Raw genomic sequence first — 16,630 nt, forward strand, 5'->3', positions numbered from 1 at the left:
TCTATTAAGTACTTAAAATGATTATTTCATTCAGTTCTCACAGTTAACTGTGAAGTTGATAGGCACCTTTATGATCCCCAATTTGCAGATGCAGTGGAAAAAAATTGACCCTAATCTCATTCACTTGGAGAAAACTACCATTGATACTTCGTTGTGGTCCTACTTTTCTGTGGATTTACACTTTTTCCCCAATAATGTAGAAACTTACATGGACCACTTTTCAGTTAAATACAGAGATGGTGAGCAATTCAGATCATTAAGTAATACATTGACTCTTGAACAACACAGGTTTGAACTGCTTGGGTTTACTTATACATGGATTTTTTTCAGTCGAGGTTGGTTGAATCTGCGGATGCAGAGAAGCCGCATATACAGAAGGCTGACTATATACGACTATGTGTATTTTTTTTTTTTTTTTTTTTGGCTGCATCACATCTTAGCTGCGGCATGCGGGCTCTTGCCCCACAGCATGTGGGATCTTAGTTCCCCAACCAGGGATCAAACCCGCGTCCCCTGCATTGGAAGGCGGACTCTTAACCACTGGACCGCCAGGGAAGTCCCTGACTATGTGTATTTTTGATTTCTCAGAGGGTTGGCGTCCCTAACCCCAACATTGTCCAGGGGTCAACTGTAATGTTTTTACATTAAATAATAATGTTTATAGCTAAATTGATTTCAGTTACCCACACTGAGGAAAATTTTTTTTTTTTGCGGTACGTGGGCCTCTCACTGTTGTGGCCTCTCCCGTTGCGGAGCATAGGCTCTGGACGCGCAGGCTCAGCGGCCATGGCTCACGGGCCCAGCCGCTCCGCGGCATGTGGGATCTTCCCAGACCGGGGCACGAATCCGTGTCCCCTGCATTGGCAGGTGGACTCTCAACCACTGCGCCACCAGGGCAGCCCATGAGGAAAAAATTTAAATATACCAGTTTGATATAACATTGCTTACTACTGAGGTTGCACACTTACTGAGTTTTTATTGGTCATATGCCTGCATATAGGTGCAACTGTTTTTTCTAGTTTTTTTCATTTACCTTTTGATTTTGTTTCAGTGTTTCTGGAGATTTTTCATCAAGTTAAATCTATCAGTCTTTTCCTTTTTGTTTTCTCCCTTTCATACTATGTTCAGAAGAGCTTTCCTATTCAAAGATGTTAGCTAGTAATATTATAAAGCGTTTATTTTAATACTTAAGTGGTTTTTTTTTTAGTTAAAATACTATTTTATATTATTCAATGATTATATACTCAGTATAAAACAATTTTGATGAAAGGAAATTTTTAAACAATAAAGTGAAATCTTCCATAATAATTCTAAGAGAGTTATTAAAATGTTGATGTATGTCCTTCCAGGATTTTTTCTTTGTATATAGTATTACAATTTTGAGATCATACAGATGTGTTTTATGGTTCTGTATCATCATTTTTAGTGATTTCAGAGTTTTCAGTTTGTAAATTTGTCATATATTTAGCCTATATCCTTATTGTTGGGCATTTAAATTGATGTCCAATTTTTTGTTGTAACAGCAGTGAACACTTTCATAGATACTCCCCCCTCGCGTATCTATTTAAGATAAATTCCCGGAAATGAGATTTTTGGGCCATTAAAATAGTATGTATATTTCTAATTTTGATCCAAATTTTTTCTTCCATAATCATCTTATACTATCATCTTCTTCACTAATCTCCAACCGGGCTTGCCTCTTTAATATCCTTCAAATTCTGTAGGCTCTTTCCTGCCTCAGGGCCTTTATACCTACTGTTCTTTCTACCTGGAAAGCTCTTATCTCCCTCCACTTTTTACTTAGCCAATTCCTACCCAGTCACTCAAGGTTCATCTTAAGGGTCATGGCCTCAGAGCTTCCCTGATCCACCAGGGAATAATCCACATTATTCCCTTTATAGCACTGTGTTTCTTTTCGTCATTGCTTAAACCTTGGTTTCTAATTGCAGCATTTCTTTATGTAATATCTGCCTCCTCCACCAGACAAATCCCATGAGGGCAAGAATCTTTTCAGTTCTGTTCACCATTGTACACCCAGCACCCAGCATAGGTGCTCAGTGAGTATTTTTGGAATAAAATTGTCACCACATTACTCATTAGATATAGAGAACCAGTATATATATCCTTATGAAAAGTATGACTTTGGGTTGATTTTTTTGCATTTAAATTTATTTATTTTGGTGTATGTTACAAGATGGCAGGCATTTAACTTGATTTTTCCAATTAGCCATTTGTCCCATATACTACCATTATTCTGTAATTCAGCCTTTTCTCACTTCTTTAAAATACCATAGTTAGTTATATTATAATAAATTCTTGTGTCTTAAATCTCTTTCTGGACTTTCTTTTCTGTTACATTGCTGTGTCAACATAGGTGCCATGACATGCTGTTTTAATTATTTTTGCTGTATAATATATAATTATCTGGTAGGCAAATTCTACTGCATTAACTTTTTGTTTCTATCCTGTATTCTCCCAGGTGAAGTTTTGACTATCTCGCTAAGTTCCAAAGAACAAAACTCTATTGAAATTTCTGTTGAATGTACAAATTAATATTTAGTAATACTTAGTTTTCCTATCTAAAAACATGCTTTGTTCTGTCCTTTTCAATATTTTATCATTTATTGATCCTGAAAATTACTGAATTTTATTCTTGGGGATATTTTTTATTGCTGTCTGGAGAAAATGTTTTTTCTAGTTATATCTTCTGTGTGTTAATTGCTAATATAGAGAAAAACTATTTTTGTTTTATTTTTATTTTTTTATTTTATTTTTTTTTTGCAGTACGCGGGCCTCTCACTGTTTTGGCCTCTCCCGTTGCGGAGCACAGGCTCCGGACGCACAGGCTCAGCGGCCATGGCTCACAGGCCCAGCCGCTCCGCGGCATGTGGGATCCTCCTGGACCCAGGCACGAACCCGTGTCCCCTGCATCAGCAGGTGGACTCTCAACCACTGTGCCACCAGGGAAGCCCTATTTTTGGTTTTTTATATTATTTATTTTGTATTTTTCTCATAAGTTTTCAATTCTTTTAGGTTGTTAAGATAGACTAATAACAACTTGTCAGAGACCACTTTAGTATGTTTATTCCAGGATGGAAATATCATTTCAAATTCCTGATATTGTTTTAGGTTACGTTTGTAGTTTGAGATTAGGCATAAATATCTTATTTGCTTGTACAGTACATAATTACATTTATAAAATTGAGTACAAGTGGAAATGTATTCAACAGTTTAGGTTGCTTTAGAAAATGAATTAAAATTGGGACTTTTTTTCCTCTTAAACCTTTCAAAAAGGATATTGTAAATCAGAATTGGCAGAACTGTCTTTGTTCTAAAATGTTTTCCCCCTTTAGGAAGTAGTTCTAAAAGATGGAAGAATTGAAAGACTAAAGTTGGAACTTGAAAGAAAAGATGCTGAAATCCAGAAGCTGAAAAATGTGATCACTCAGTGGGAGGTTTGTATATATTTACTGTTGTAAAGTAAACTAATTCTATAAATTTGTACATTTTCTGTTTTTATTATATTGAAATATGTTTAATATTTGATTGATAGAAATAATATTTCTGCTATTTAGGTTTTTTTAATGCATTAATTATATATAATCTGAATGATAGTATATTTTTATCATAGTAAAATACATATAACATTAAATTTGCCATTTTAACCGTTTTTAAGTGTACAATTCAGTGGCATTAAGTACTTTCTCAGTGTTGTGTAACCATCACCACTATTTCCAGAACTTTTTCATCATCCCAAACAGAAACTCTGTACCCATTAAACTCCCTATTTCCCCTTCTACTGCAATCCTTGATAACCTCTAATCTCTGTAAATTTGCCTATTCTAGGTACTTCCTATAAGTGGAATCATGATATTTGTCCTTTTGTGTCTACCTTATTTCACTTGGCATGTTTTCAGCATGCATATCCATGTTGTAGCACGTATCAGAACTTAATTCCTTTTTATGGCTGAATAATACTCCACTGTATGTATATACCATATTTTTTGTTTATTACTCTGTTGATGGACACTTGCACTGTTTCCACCTTTTGGCTATTGTGAATAATACAGCTATGAACATTGATGTACAAGTATCTGAGTCCCTGCTTTCAATTCTGTTCGTATATACCTAAGAGTGGAATTTCTGGATCATATGGTAATTCTGTGTTTAACTTTTTAAGGAACCATCAAACTGTTTTCCATAGCAGCTGTACCATGTTACATTTCCACCAGCAATGAACAAGGGTACCAATTTCTTCACATCCTTGCCAACACTTGTCATTTATACAATTTTTTTTTAAACACAAACCTATTACTCTCCTCTTTTCTTAGGCTTTTAAAAAAATCTCTTATTCATCTCAAGTATCATTCTCTTTTTGAACTAATATTTATTCACTCAACAATTATTTGTTGAATGCCTGTAATAGGCCAGGTGCTTTTCTAGACCCTGTGTATGTAATAGTGAAAAAGAGTCAAGTTCCAGCCCTGCTGGTTCTTATATTTCCCTTCCTCGTCTACTCATGCCTTTAAGAATTATCCCTGTTAAAAGCTTTTTGAACTGCACCCACTTCTGCCTTAGTTTTTTCTTTGTCATTTATATTTTCTTTTGCTTTTTTTGAGCATTTACCATGTGTTAGGCACAGTGAATACAAAGATGAGTTAGTAAGAAGCTCATAGTCTAATGGAGAAGGTAATCATGTAAATAATTGCAGTACAATGTAGAATTTGTGATTGAGATCTGACAGAGTGCTCCAGAAGCCCAGAAACAGGAATAAATCCGTTGCTGCTATTGAAACTTGGTAAAGGTTTCACCAAAAAAAAGATAGTTTTTCCAGATAGAACAGTGCATACAAGGCATGAGAATGGTAGGAAATGCATTGTTACTGATGTTTAGAGAAATGCGAAGTTGTAGAAGGTGAGATTGGGGGTGTTAGTTGAGGTCAGTATTTGAAGGCATTTGCATTTTAGACACGGAGAGGGCAGTGAAGGCTTTAGAAGGGAAGTGACATGAGAATTTTTTTGTGGAAGATAATGCATATAGCTGAGGCCTGGAGTGAAGACTGTCTGGTAACAAAATTAACAGGTACTGAGTGTAAGAGGAAGAACACATTTTGAACTGGTTTGGGGAAACGGAACTAATAGATCTCGTTTTGGACATGTTGAGTTTGAAATGGCTGTGGATGCAGGCATAGATGTTCAGGATGTTGAACATCTGTGTTGGACACATTGGAGTCACACCATACGTGCGTTTAACTTTGTGTTCTCTTTTTCATGAAGTTAAAAATACTAATGAGGGCACTGTATATTTCATATGTTCTTTATTATAAATTGCACAGTACTAGGATTTTATACTCTTATGTTTTCATAGATACATTTACTCGTCAGGATTGTAAATGCAAAACTATATATGTTATTTTTATCGCAGTATAAAGAATATTCAGGGGTAATTTTGTTCATTTGCAATTTTTGCTTTATGAGCTGGCTTTAGGTCTTGAAGACTAACTAAAGACATGCTTCCATATACACTGATCTGAACCTTGGAGAAAAGGCTTGAGCTAGAGGTCTTGAAGACTAACTAAAGACATGCTTCCATATACACTTCCATATACACTGATCTGAACCTTGGAGAAAAGGCTTGAGCTAGAGTTTGATGAGATATTAACATTGATTGAAACCCTGAGAGTGAGAATTTCATAGTGGATACAGTTTTATATTCCCAGTAGATATATTTCTATATTCATAGTGAGTATAGTTGTAGTTGACTGTATTTGTTTTTCCCCTTCATATTTTTATGTTTCCATCTGACTTATCTCCCTCTTTCATTACTTAGCTTCTCAAAAGTCCTACTCCCTTTTATGTTTACTTCTTCCATTCAATGTATTGTCTGCAGTATTACTCAGTAACATTATTGATTTATCCTCAGCAATTTACTGGACAGAGTATTTAGTAAAAGTCATCTACTGGACTTAATTTAAAATACATCAACTTTGTTTTACAAGAAAGATTTTTGAATCTGGTAACTTCTGTACATATCTGTGTACATGTTGAGAGAAGAAATGACAAATTTCTTATATTGATCTGTTTTCTTTCCCTGACCTCTTGTATTTCTATAGTTACTAAATATATTGTTTTCTCGAATGTATTAAATATTTATAAATACTTCAGTGTGTGCTATAAGACACGTTGAATAAGAGTAGTGTAGGGGAAAAGTTCCCTGGAATATGGATGTTAATGTGGGAACACAATTCCAAAATTGTTTATAATGTATAATTGTGTCATTCATGTAGTTTGAAAAGAAGCTAAGCCATTTTTTTTAAGTTGAAAAATAATTGAAAGATATGTCAGTAAATTACTAATTCATTTCAGCCAAAATGTAAGTAATTCAAAAATTACTTTAAAAATATTTAATGAAATAACAAAAGATTAGTAAAGCCTTAACTGAGCAAATATAAAACTGTGCTGTACAGTAACTACTACACGTGGTGTAAAATTAATACACTACATGGGTTTTAAATACATAAAAGTAAAATTTAAAATTTTTATATATAAAAATTAAATAAAATAAAAATTGTAATTAAATAAAACTAAATACAGTTGAAAGTCATTTTCTCAGTAACAGTGGCCACGTTTCCAGTAGTTAGCAGCCACATATTGGACAGTGGCCGATAAAGAACAGATACAGAGAGTTCTAGTATAGTACTGGTATAGAACTATGAATCATTTTTCTTTTTGTTTTCATATAATTATTTTGAATTGTATAAGGATTTTATTTGAGGAAGAAAAGAGAAAGACTCTTCAGGAAAATTTAGTTTTATTCTGAGTTTTCTCCACTTTTACTCTACTCTTTTTAAATACAGTCACCTATAATATTGATTTGTATTATTATACGAGGGATTTAATTAAGTAGTAGATAGTTGTGAATACATTTTCCTCCATCTTTTTTCTTTCAGAAGTAATTTATGTCTTTGAGCAAGCCTAGATTCATAGCTCCATAAATTGGTAGTAAATCGTTAATTATATCATTTACTTTTTAAAAATTAAATCTTTTTTCCTTGATTATTAGGCAAAGTATAAAGAAGTAAAGGCAAGAAATGCACAGTTATTGAAAATGCTTCAGGAAGGTGAAAGTAAGTGATTTCTGTGTTTTTAGAATTAAAAGTTAATCTTAAAAATATTTGAAGATAACTTTTCAAGATATATGATTTATTAATTCAACAAAATAAAAAGGTTTCCCAAAGGATACAAACTGGATATTGTTGATAATTTTATTATTACAAGTCTCCTTTGCAGCACCTTAGTATTACACAAGTTTACAACTATTCAGCTAAGAAACTCTTGAAATTTCAATTCTTATGAATTATTGGAGTACATTTAGAGGCAAAACAAGAAAACATTTGCTTAAGATTCTGTTTATTAATTATTAGAGGAGAAGGCCTGTCATGATTTTAGGTTTTCCTTGTACCCCCCCCCCCCACCCCCCCCCCGCCACCAGCCCCGACTCTTCATACTTTTGCTGCCACTCTAAACTTTTGGCAGTAGATTACCAGCAGGAAGCCAAGGAAATCAATCAAAAAAGATTAGAGATAATAACATTAGTAAAGTTGATGTTATATGAAACCCCCCAAATCAATTGCATTCCTGAATATGAATACCTAGTGATGCTAACCTTGAAAGCTCTCTGAAAATTTTCCATTAATAACAGAAAGGGAAGCGTGTATTAAATTTGCAAAAGAAAATGAACCATAAAAGAGACATAAAGAAAGACATGAATAAATGAGAAAGTCTTCTGAATAGACAAAATTAAGTGTAATAAACAATTTCCCTTGTTAACAAATGTTAATGAAATCCCACATATAGCTCCTGTGAGTACTGTATAGCACTTGAGAAATTATGAAGCTCACCTTAAAGGATAAGTAAACAGGATACCCTAAATTGTTTCAAATATGAAGATACTGGGAGTGGAATTGTCCAACCAAATATTTAGACTATTAAATAACAGTTATCAAAAACCAGAAATCATGTCCAGCTGAACAGAATATATAGTGTTGAAGTAGAGTCAAATACTTTTTATAACTTTATGACTTTTATAATATAACTTAACTGTTACAAGCTTAACTATGATAAAATAGAAGTTAAATAATAATGGGAAAAGGCATTATTTGAACAATTAGATATCAGTGTCCTGAGATTAATTTAGATATGCTTGTCACTGAGCTCCATGTGGATCATTTAATGAATAAAATTATGAAAATAATTGTTTACAAGATGTATTTCTAATTGAAGAAAGTAAGGGTATCATTGAACATTGGATGTATGATTTTTAAATACCTAAAAATAAAGTAATATTCCTTAAGGAAACATTTGTGAAAAATGAGAAAATTAACTGATAAAAACTTACTCTCAAAAATAGATTAAAGGGGCTTACCTGGTGGCACAGTGGATAAGAATCCTCCTGCCAATGCAGGGGACACAGTTTCGATCCCTGGTCCAGGAAAATCCCACATGCCGCAGAGCAACCAAGCCCATGCGCCACAATTACTGAGCCTGTGGTCTAGAGCCCACGAGCCACAACTGCTGAGCCCGGGTGCCACAACTACCGAAGCCTGTGTGCCTAGAGCCCATGCTCTGCAGTGGAGAAGCCACTGCAGTGAGAAGCCTGCGCATGGCAACGAAGAGTAGGCCCCGCTTGCAGCAACTAGAGAAAGCCTGCGCACAGCAACAAAGACCCAACACAGCCAAAAATAAATAAAATAAATAAAGTTTTAAAAATAGATTAAAAATGGCTACCAGTAAATAATATCAGTGTCCATACTCAGTGCTATAAGTAGTCCAAGTAGAACAATTTTATACAGGACCATGACATGAAAAATACAGTACGTTAGAGTTTACAAACTCTAGCATTTATAATATAAATGCAGTCAGTTATGTTACAGTACAACATGTGTTCCTAAAAATCACTAATCTCTATAAAATCATACAGTTAAAACCACAAAGTTTATGGGGAAAATGGAGTTAGGAGCATACAATACTCAAAAATTTCATCAGTGACACATTTAAAAAAAAAAGGGAACCTATAACAGTAACAGTTTTATACATGTTAAAATGGTTGAATACATAAATACTATAATAAATATGGCACTTCACTTTGAAGACAACCTAAAGTTTGCTGTAGAAGTAGGTTTCAGAAGGGTTGCAGCTTGTGTGTGTTAACTGTTAAGTGATGGAAGGATGGAAACTTGGTGTGGTTCTTGACACAGTGCGCTGAAATAGCTGGTAGATATTTGAGGTGTGTGAGTGGGTGCAGTTTTCTTTGTTCATGAAATTGTGCTTAAGCATTAAGTACACAATTCATGTTATGTTCATGTTGTTCCCTGATGTATCAATCTCTTTGAAACACAAAACAGCATTATAGGAAAATTGACTGTAGTTAAAATATTACATAATTGTTAAAAATCACTACTTCTCAGTGAGTGTGTTTAATTCTGAGGATGGAGGAGTAGAAAGTATAATTTGTAAAAGTTCCCAAGTTGATTCTTAAGGGACTGTGATTTGTTTCTTGACACAGCATCTCACCTTAGTGCATATCATATTAAACTGTGAAAAATAAGTTTGAATGACAGAGTTATATTGGTGGAGCTCTGGTGATATCAGTACTCTTATATATTTGGACATTTCCTCCTTTACTCATTTTATTAGTTTTACCTCTTCAGTCTCTCCTAGCTTTTCAAAGTTGAAGAATTAGTTTTTCATGTATTATCCTTTACCATAGGTTAAGTAAATTGTCAGCCATGTGGAAATTTTTAAAGCTTAGGGAACAGAGAGGCCAAAGAATAGATCTCTTGCTTCCCCAAAGAGGGAAAAACCTCTAGATGAATGAACAGTTCTGAAACCACAGATGTTATATGATTAACTGTGCTCATATGAGCTAACACTTATTTGATAGTGCTTTAATGGTATGAAAAGTCATATAAAAATAATTCTTGTGGACCTTATGATGTGCACACCTTGACAATTTAACAAAACAAAACAAACAAAAACACTCTACATTGTTTTTAAAATCTTGCTTTAAGATTAGTTGAGGCATTTTAAAGTTTTTTTCCCTATGTGAAATATTTTATTTTCTCTGTCCTTGTCCTTTTCAGTATAAATGGAAAAAAATCTTTTGTCATGTCTGTACAATTAATATTTTAACACCACAGAAATGTAGAATTTCCAATAAAAGCTGCTGTGGTGATAATAATGATCAGAATTTACCAGTGAAAATTAAGAGGTATATATAGGGTCAAGGAATACATTAAGTATGAGGACAATTAATCTTTGCCTGACTGTATTGCTGTCTTGGTTCAGTAAAAGTATTGTTAAAGTATCTGAGTGATTGAAAAGATTATACTGCTGTTTTTCCTTTTTTGTCAGTGAAAGATAAAGCAGAAATACTTCTGCAAGTTGATGAATCACAAAGTATCAAGAATGAGCTAACGATACAGGTAAGAAAAACTATATATAGGACTGGTTATAGTAAGCTGTTCTTTAGTCCTGAATTATGAAACTTGACTAAACAAAAACACAGCCCATCAATACTGCAAACCATACTTCATTATTATTATGTAATAGCAAATGATTGAAAATTCTGTTTACTGAACTGAGGGAGGTATGTATGTCCTAAAGAATAGGGGAAGATAAGGTTGTATTTTAGTTGATGTGGGCTGAATATAGAGATAGAAAGGACAGACAGAACTTATCCTGTTCATGGACTTGATTTTCTCCCCTTCCCATCCTTATTCTTTGGTCTTGTCTTATAGAACAGTGAGCTTGCCCTATGTATCTTTAGTATACAGCTGAATAAAATGCCTAATTGAAATTGTTTGTGAGGAGAGAGGTTCTCTTCTAATGCTCATTAATCTCATAGTCAAAAATCATCATTGTGAATAACAATTAAGAGTATTTACCAAAAAAGACCCAAAAAAGTCTTCTTTTATTGAATATTTGGTTATAGGTAACTTCACTTCATGCTGCGTTAGAACAAGAAAGATCTAAAGTGAAAGTATTACAAGCAGAATTAGCCAAATATCAGGTATGCTTTTATAATTATGAAAGTGTTTTCATCACAGATAATACATTTGGAATAGGTATATACATGTGAGAATAAAGGTACTATTTTATTCTTAGGCCAAAATTTATTCACCAAACATATTGATGATTTTGTTATTATTGGTTATATAATTTACATCATAGAAAATGTTAAGTTTATTCTAGACATTAGTATATACAGCAATAACTAAAGTAACTCAAAAAGACCTTTGGTACTACATAGATGATGTGAGATATGTGCCAGTGAACCTTATCGAGGGAAGGTACATAATGACATTTATCCCGTTATATAATAAGTTTTATCACTTGGGTACAGCAATCTCTCCTAGATATCGTCATTGTAAAGATATCTTTTCCCCTTTGTAATTAATAAATAATATGTGAAGTTATAGTTTGAGATTGTATGAATATCCTTTTCTTTTTACCCAATGATTTTAGCATCCAGATTAATGATATTTTTATCAGTTATTATTTTGGTAGTTGCAAAATAGTGATTTTTCTAATTCTGTCATTTCGTCTGCATTTACAAGATGGCATTCAGCATTTTTTTCAGGGTGAAGCAGTAAACAATATCAGGGCTTTGTTTCAATATATGTGTATATGTATATTTGTGAATACACACAAACACATATATTTGTATATACATATGTATGTGTGTCTATGTCATGATATAAAATGAGTTAATTGATGTGGGGGTCATAGTCAAAAAACTTCGAAAGCCACCACTGGTGGCCTAGAGAACATAAAAGTTGTTTAGCTCCAGCTTTGACATGTCATCAATCCAGGAAGGAAGATTCCCTTTGCCTGGGAAGCTTTGAAAAGGATCTTTGAATTATTATTATTTTTAAAAAACTCTTGTTTAGAAGAAAGGTAAGAGTTTTAAGCTATATAACATTGGTACCTCTGTATAGTGGGTATCTACCTTGTAGAAAGTTTTTTAGTAAATTTATTTTTTATTTCCCTGCTATCAGGAAATCTTATTTTTAACACCTGTCATTATACATCTCAAGTTTCATATAACCTCTTCGTACTTTTTTTTCTCTGAATGAATCTTTGCAAAACTTTTATTTGGTCAGGACTGAATAACAGCATTCTTATACTTGATTTTTTTTTTTTTTTAAAGAAGGTTTGTTGTAGACATGTTTTTGAACACCAGGAGGGAGGTTATGGGCAGAAAAAGGGTGAAACAAAGAGAAGCTGCCAACATTATTAAATGGGTCTGGGTTCCATGTGCCCTTGATATAACCACCACTCTAAAAAATGTGCTTTCACAGACAAGTAGTTCCCACACTTGGCTGATCATCAGAATTTCTTGGGAACTTTTTGATTGTTCAGCCCACTACTAATTATCATAAGTAAATAGGCTGGGACAAAGTCTAGAGATCAGAATTTTTAAAATATTACTACTTAGGTGATTCTAGTAATTAACCAAGTTTGAGTATCATTGCCATAGTTTACAAAAATGTAGAAAAATTATAAAATTATTATAAATGCATCAAACCATTATTTATGGTTAAAATGGAGGGTAGAATAGTTATGGATGATTAAATTTTTTTGTACCTTTGTGCTTTCCATATTTTTAAAATGATTATTTGCTTTTTGAATCAGAGTAAGGCAGAAAATGTTGTTAAAAGTAATTAATGAAAAATACTTCCTGTCTTTTAAGCCACCTTTCTCTTTCTTTGGCTCAAGTCAAATACCGCTGATGGCATTTCATTTGGAGGAAATTAAATACAGATTTATATATGTCACTGAGCAAATAAACCCACTGATGAACAAAATCAGATTTCTAATGCTGTCTTATATGAACAAAACTATACAGAACTTGAATTAGAAATTGAATTACCCAAAAGGGTAATGAAGTGAATCACCAAATTTGCTGATCATATGGAGCAAATTGCCTATTTTGATCAATTTTTTTTGGCTGCATTGGGTCTTCGTTGCTGCGCACGGGCTTTCTCTAGTTGCAGCGAGCAGGGGCTACTCTTTGTTGTGGTGCACAGACTTCTCATTGCAGTGGCTTCTCTTGTTGTGCAGCATGGGTTCTAGTCGTGCAGGCTTCAGTAGTTGCAGCACGAAGGCTCAGTAGTTGTGGCATACAGGCCCTTGAGCACGTGGACTTCAGTAGTTGTGGCGTGTGGGCTCAGTAGTTGCGGTGTGTGAGCTCAGTAGTTGCGGCGCGCAGGCTCTAGGGCACGTAGGCTTCAGTAGTTGTGGCGTGTGGGCTCAGTGGTGTGGCTCGCAGGCTCTAGAGCATGGGCTCAGAAGTTGTGGCTCACGGGCTTAGTTGCTCTGCGGCACGTGGGATCTTCCCAGACCAGGTATCGAACCCTGCATTGGCAGGCAGATTCTTAACCACTGTGCCACCAGGGAAGTCCTGACCAAAATTTTTATTTAAAAAAAAAATCTGGGACAGTGCAAATGAGCTCTGAAAAATAAGATACTGGTGATCAGACTAAGTCCGGACCAGTTCAAATAGATAACTGTTTTCTACAACCTACTTTAACCGTTTGTAAAAATAACAAAGGTTATTGCTATTTAAAATACGTAAAAATAATTTAGTGGTATGTTCATTCAAATTTGCAACAAACTCAGAAAAGAAGTTCCTTCCTTTTCATAGTCAAATATGCCTTTGATCTCATTTATTCTTGAAAAGAAAATGCCCCCAAAATGTTATTTCCTCAATAATTTACGCTATTTTTCTTTACAGGGTGGCAGAAAAGGGAAAAGAAACTCTGAATCCGACCAGTGTAGGTGATTCCATTAGCCTTTGAGGTCAACACAAAAATTAAAACTTTCAGGGTTTTGCAAAAATGTATATATTTAATGCTGTGCAACTGCTGAACTATGCAGTTTTTGTTGAAGAAACTTAAAATGATTAGCTCACTAATGGTTTATAATTTTATGTCCTTTTGGCTTAAAGTGAAAAGAAGAAAAATAGAATTCCAGCACAACTCAATGATTATTGTTTACTATTCGTACTTCTTATCACTTTAGTTTTTCATCAGTCAATAAAATTAATTTACTCTTCCATTAATGTTTGATTTTTTTAAAATTTCAGAAACAGCGTGAAAGTATTGTTTTTGCTTATAGCACAATCAATTTAATTGGATTTAAGCTCAGTGAATATTTACGCAGCACTTTGTGCATGCTAAACCCTACAGAACATACAAGATATCCTCAAATGGCTTATGCTCAGAGGAAATAGAAGGTGGGGGTGGGTAATGGCAGCAGCAACAAAAAATTACCATACATATTAGAGTGTGATATCACATTGTTTGGAAATTGAGAAAACTTGCATGAGATATTGGGTTGGCCAAAAAGTGCCTTCGGTTTTTAAGTAAAAATAAAAGACATATTTTTCATTTTCACCAAGAACTTTATTGAACAACGTATTCACCCTTTTGTTCCACTACCTTCTGCCATTTTTCAGGCAACTTCATAATTCCATCTTCCCAAAGCTTTTTATCTTTTTGAGCAAAGAACTGTTCCAGGTGCCTTTTACAGTCTTCCAGGGAATTGAAATTTTTTCCATTAAGAATTTTGTAAAGACCTAAATAAATGGAAATCCAAAGGTGCAATGTCTGGTGAATACAGCGGATGAATCAGAACTTCCCAGCTGAGCTGTAACAGTTTTTGCCTGGTCATCAAAGAAACATGCAGTCTTGCGTTATCCTAATGGAAGATTATGCATTTTCTGTTGACTAATTCTGGATGCTTTTTGTCGAGTGCTGCTTTCAGTTGGTCTAATTGGGAGCAGTACTTGTTGGAATTAATCGTTGGGTTTTCTGGAAGGAGCTTATAATAGAGTACTCCCTTCCAATCCCACCGTATACACATCACCTTCTTTGGATTGAAGACAGGCCTTTGGTGTGGTTGGTAGTGGTTCATTTCACTTGCCCCATGATGTCTTCTATGCCACATTATCGTACAGTATCCACTTTTCATCACTCATCACAATTTGTTTTAAAAACAGAACGTTTTCATTACGTTTAAGTAGAGAATCGCATGCGGAAATAAGGTCAGGGAGGTTTTTTTCGCTAAACTTAGGTAGAACCCAAACATCTAAGTGATTAACATAACCAAGCTGGTGCAAATGATTTTCAGTGCTTGATTTGGATATTTTTGAGTATGTCGGCTATCTCCTGCGTGGCATAAAGTTGCTTGTTCTCAGTTAATGTCTCGATTTGAGCACTATCAACTTCAACTGGTCTACCCAACCATGGAGCATTGTCGAGCAAGAAATCTCAGGCACGAAACTTTGCAAACCACTTTTGACATGTTCAGTGAGTCACAACACCTTCTCCATACACTACACAAATCTTTTTTTGCATTTCGGTTGCGTTTTTACCTTTCTTGAAATAATACAGCATAATATGCTGAAAAAGTTGCTTTTTTCTTCCGTCTTCAATTTTAAAATGGCTACACAAAAATTCACCAATTTTGATGTCTTTTTTAAAATGCACACTGATATGACAGCTGTCACATACAATCTAACAAAATTGTTTCGAATGAAGTTAAAGACAACTAAGTGCTACTAGAGCCATCTTACGGAAAAAACCGAACAAACCTTTTGGCCAACCCAGTAGTTTTTTGGAAGGTGGATACCTTTTCTGTAAATTTTTTGAGAAGCATCCTAGGCAGAAGGAGCAAACTCTGGGCTGAAATATTTATTTAAAGGACAGTCTGGCTTGAGGACAGAAGTGTGACACACTGAGAATAGGAAGAGTGTTGATGTGGGGGAGGAATGAAGATAGATTTTTTTTTATTCATATAATCAGTTTATGGGATTGATTTTTTTTTTTTAGTGTAGTCAGTGAAATACAAATATGATTCATTAAAATACAGAGTTTTTTGCTTTATAACAAAGGCAAACACATAAATACTGGTATTGGCCTCCAAAACCAGCATTATATGAAAGACTCCACTTCATGACAGTCTTTAATAAGAAAAAATACTTAATGTCATCATTGTTTATATGTCTGGCTTCTTCCATGCGGTTACATGAACCTTGCAAAGAATTGTGGCTTATTATTATTCTCAACACTTAGTTCTCTATGTATCACAGAGTAGATGTTAAATAATTATTTGTTTAATTAATTGATAAAGTGGTAAAGCTTTTAAAGATAGTTTTCCCCTAATTTTACCTTTGATTAAGAATAGGTACCATCAAAACCTACTTAATTACTTAAATATATTTGGTAATCCATGGTACCATATTTTTCAATCCAGTGATGAACAAAATCAAATTTCTAATGTTGTTTTATAGGAACAAGCCAGACAGAACTTGAATAGTTTCAATTATAATTGAATTACCCAGGTAGTTAATGAACTGAATTACCAACGCCTATCACATTATCATCTGCTTTTGATTATTTACCTATACACTATCCATTTGGTACATTATCTAACATCTAACACAGTGCCTGTCACATGGTAGACACTCAACAGATATGCCATTTTCTACTAGTGTATATATGGTTTAAAATCACCTGAGCACATAGATTATCCTGTTTTGTGTTGGGTATTCTCTGGAGTACTGC

The 16,630-nt window shown here is 34.1% G+C and overlaps 1 protein-coding gene across 3 annotated transcripts in view; it reads left to right on the top strand.

Annotated features, from left to right (window-relative positions):
• Nucleotides 1-16,219, top strand: part of GKAP1 (G kinase anchoring protein 1) — an 80,892-nt gene extending 64,673 nt beyond the window's left edge. For all 3 annotated transcript variants that reach the window (XM_079927644.1, XM_079927646.1, XM_079927645.1), the window contains 5 exons: nt 3,358-3,455; nt 7,063-7,126; nt 10,413-10,483; nt 10,993-11,070; nt 13,798-16,219. In XM_079927644.1, coding sequence (XP_079783770.1) covers nt 3,358-3,455; nt 7,063-7,126; nt 10,413-10,483; nt 10,993-11,070; nt 13,798-13,845 — 359 coding nt within the window. In that variant the 3' untranslated portion in view covers nt 13,846-16,219. The remainder of the gene's footprint in view (nt 1-3,357; nt 3,456-7,062; nt 7,127-10,412; nt 10,484-10,992; nt 11,071-13,797) is intronic.
• The last annotated feature ends 411 nt before the right edge of the window (nt 16,220-16,630 follow it).

This window comes from Stenella coeruleoalba (assembly GCF_951394435.1).
Source record: "Stenella coeruleoalba genome assembly, chromosome: 7".
Taxonomy (NCBI): domain Eukaryota; kingdom Metazoa; phylum Chordata; class Mammalia; order Artiodactyla; family Delphinidae; genus Stenella; species Stenella coeruleoalba.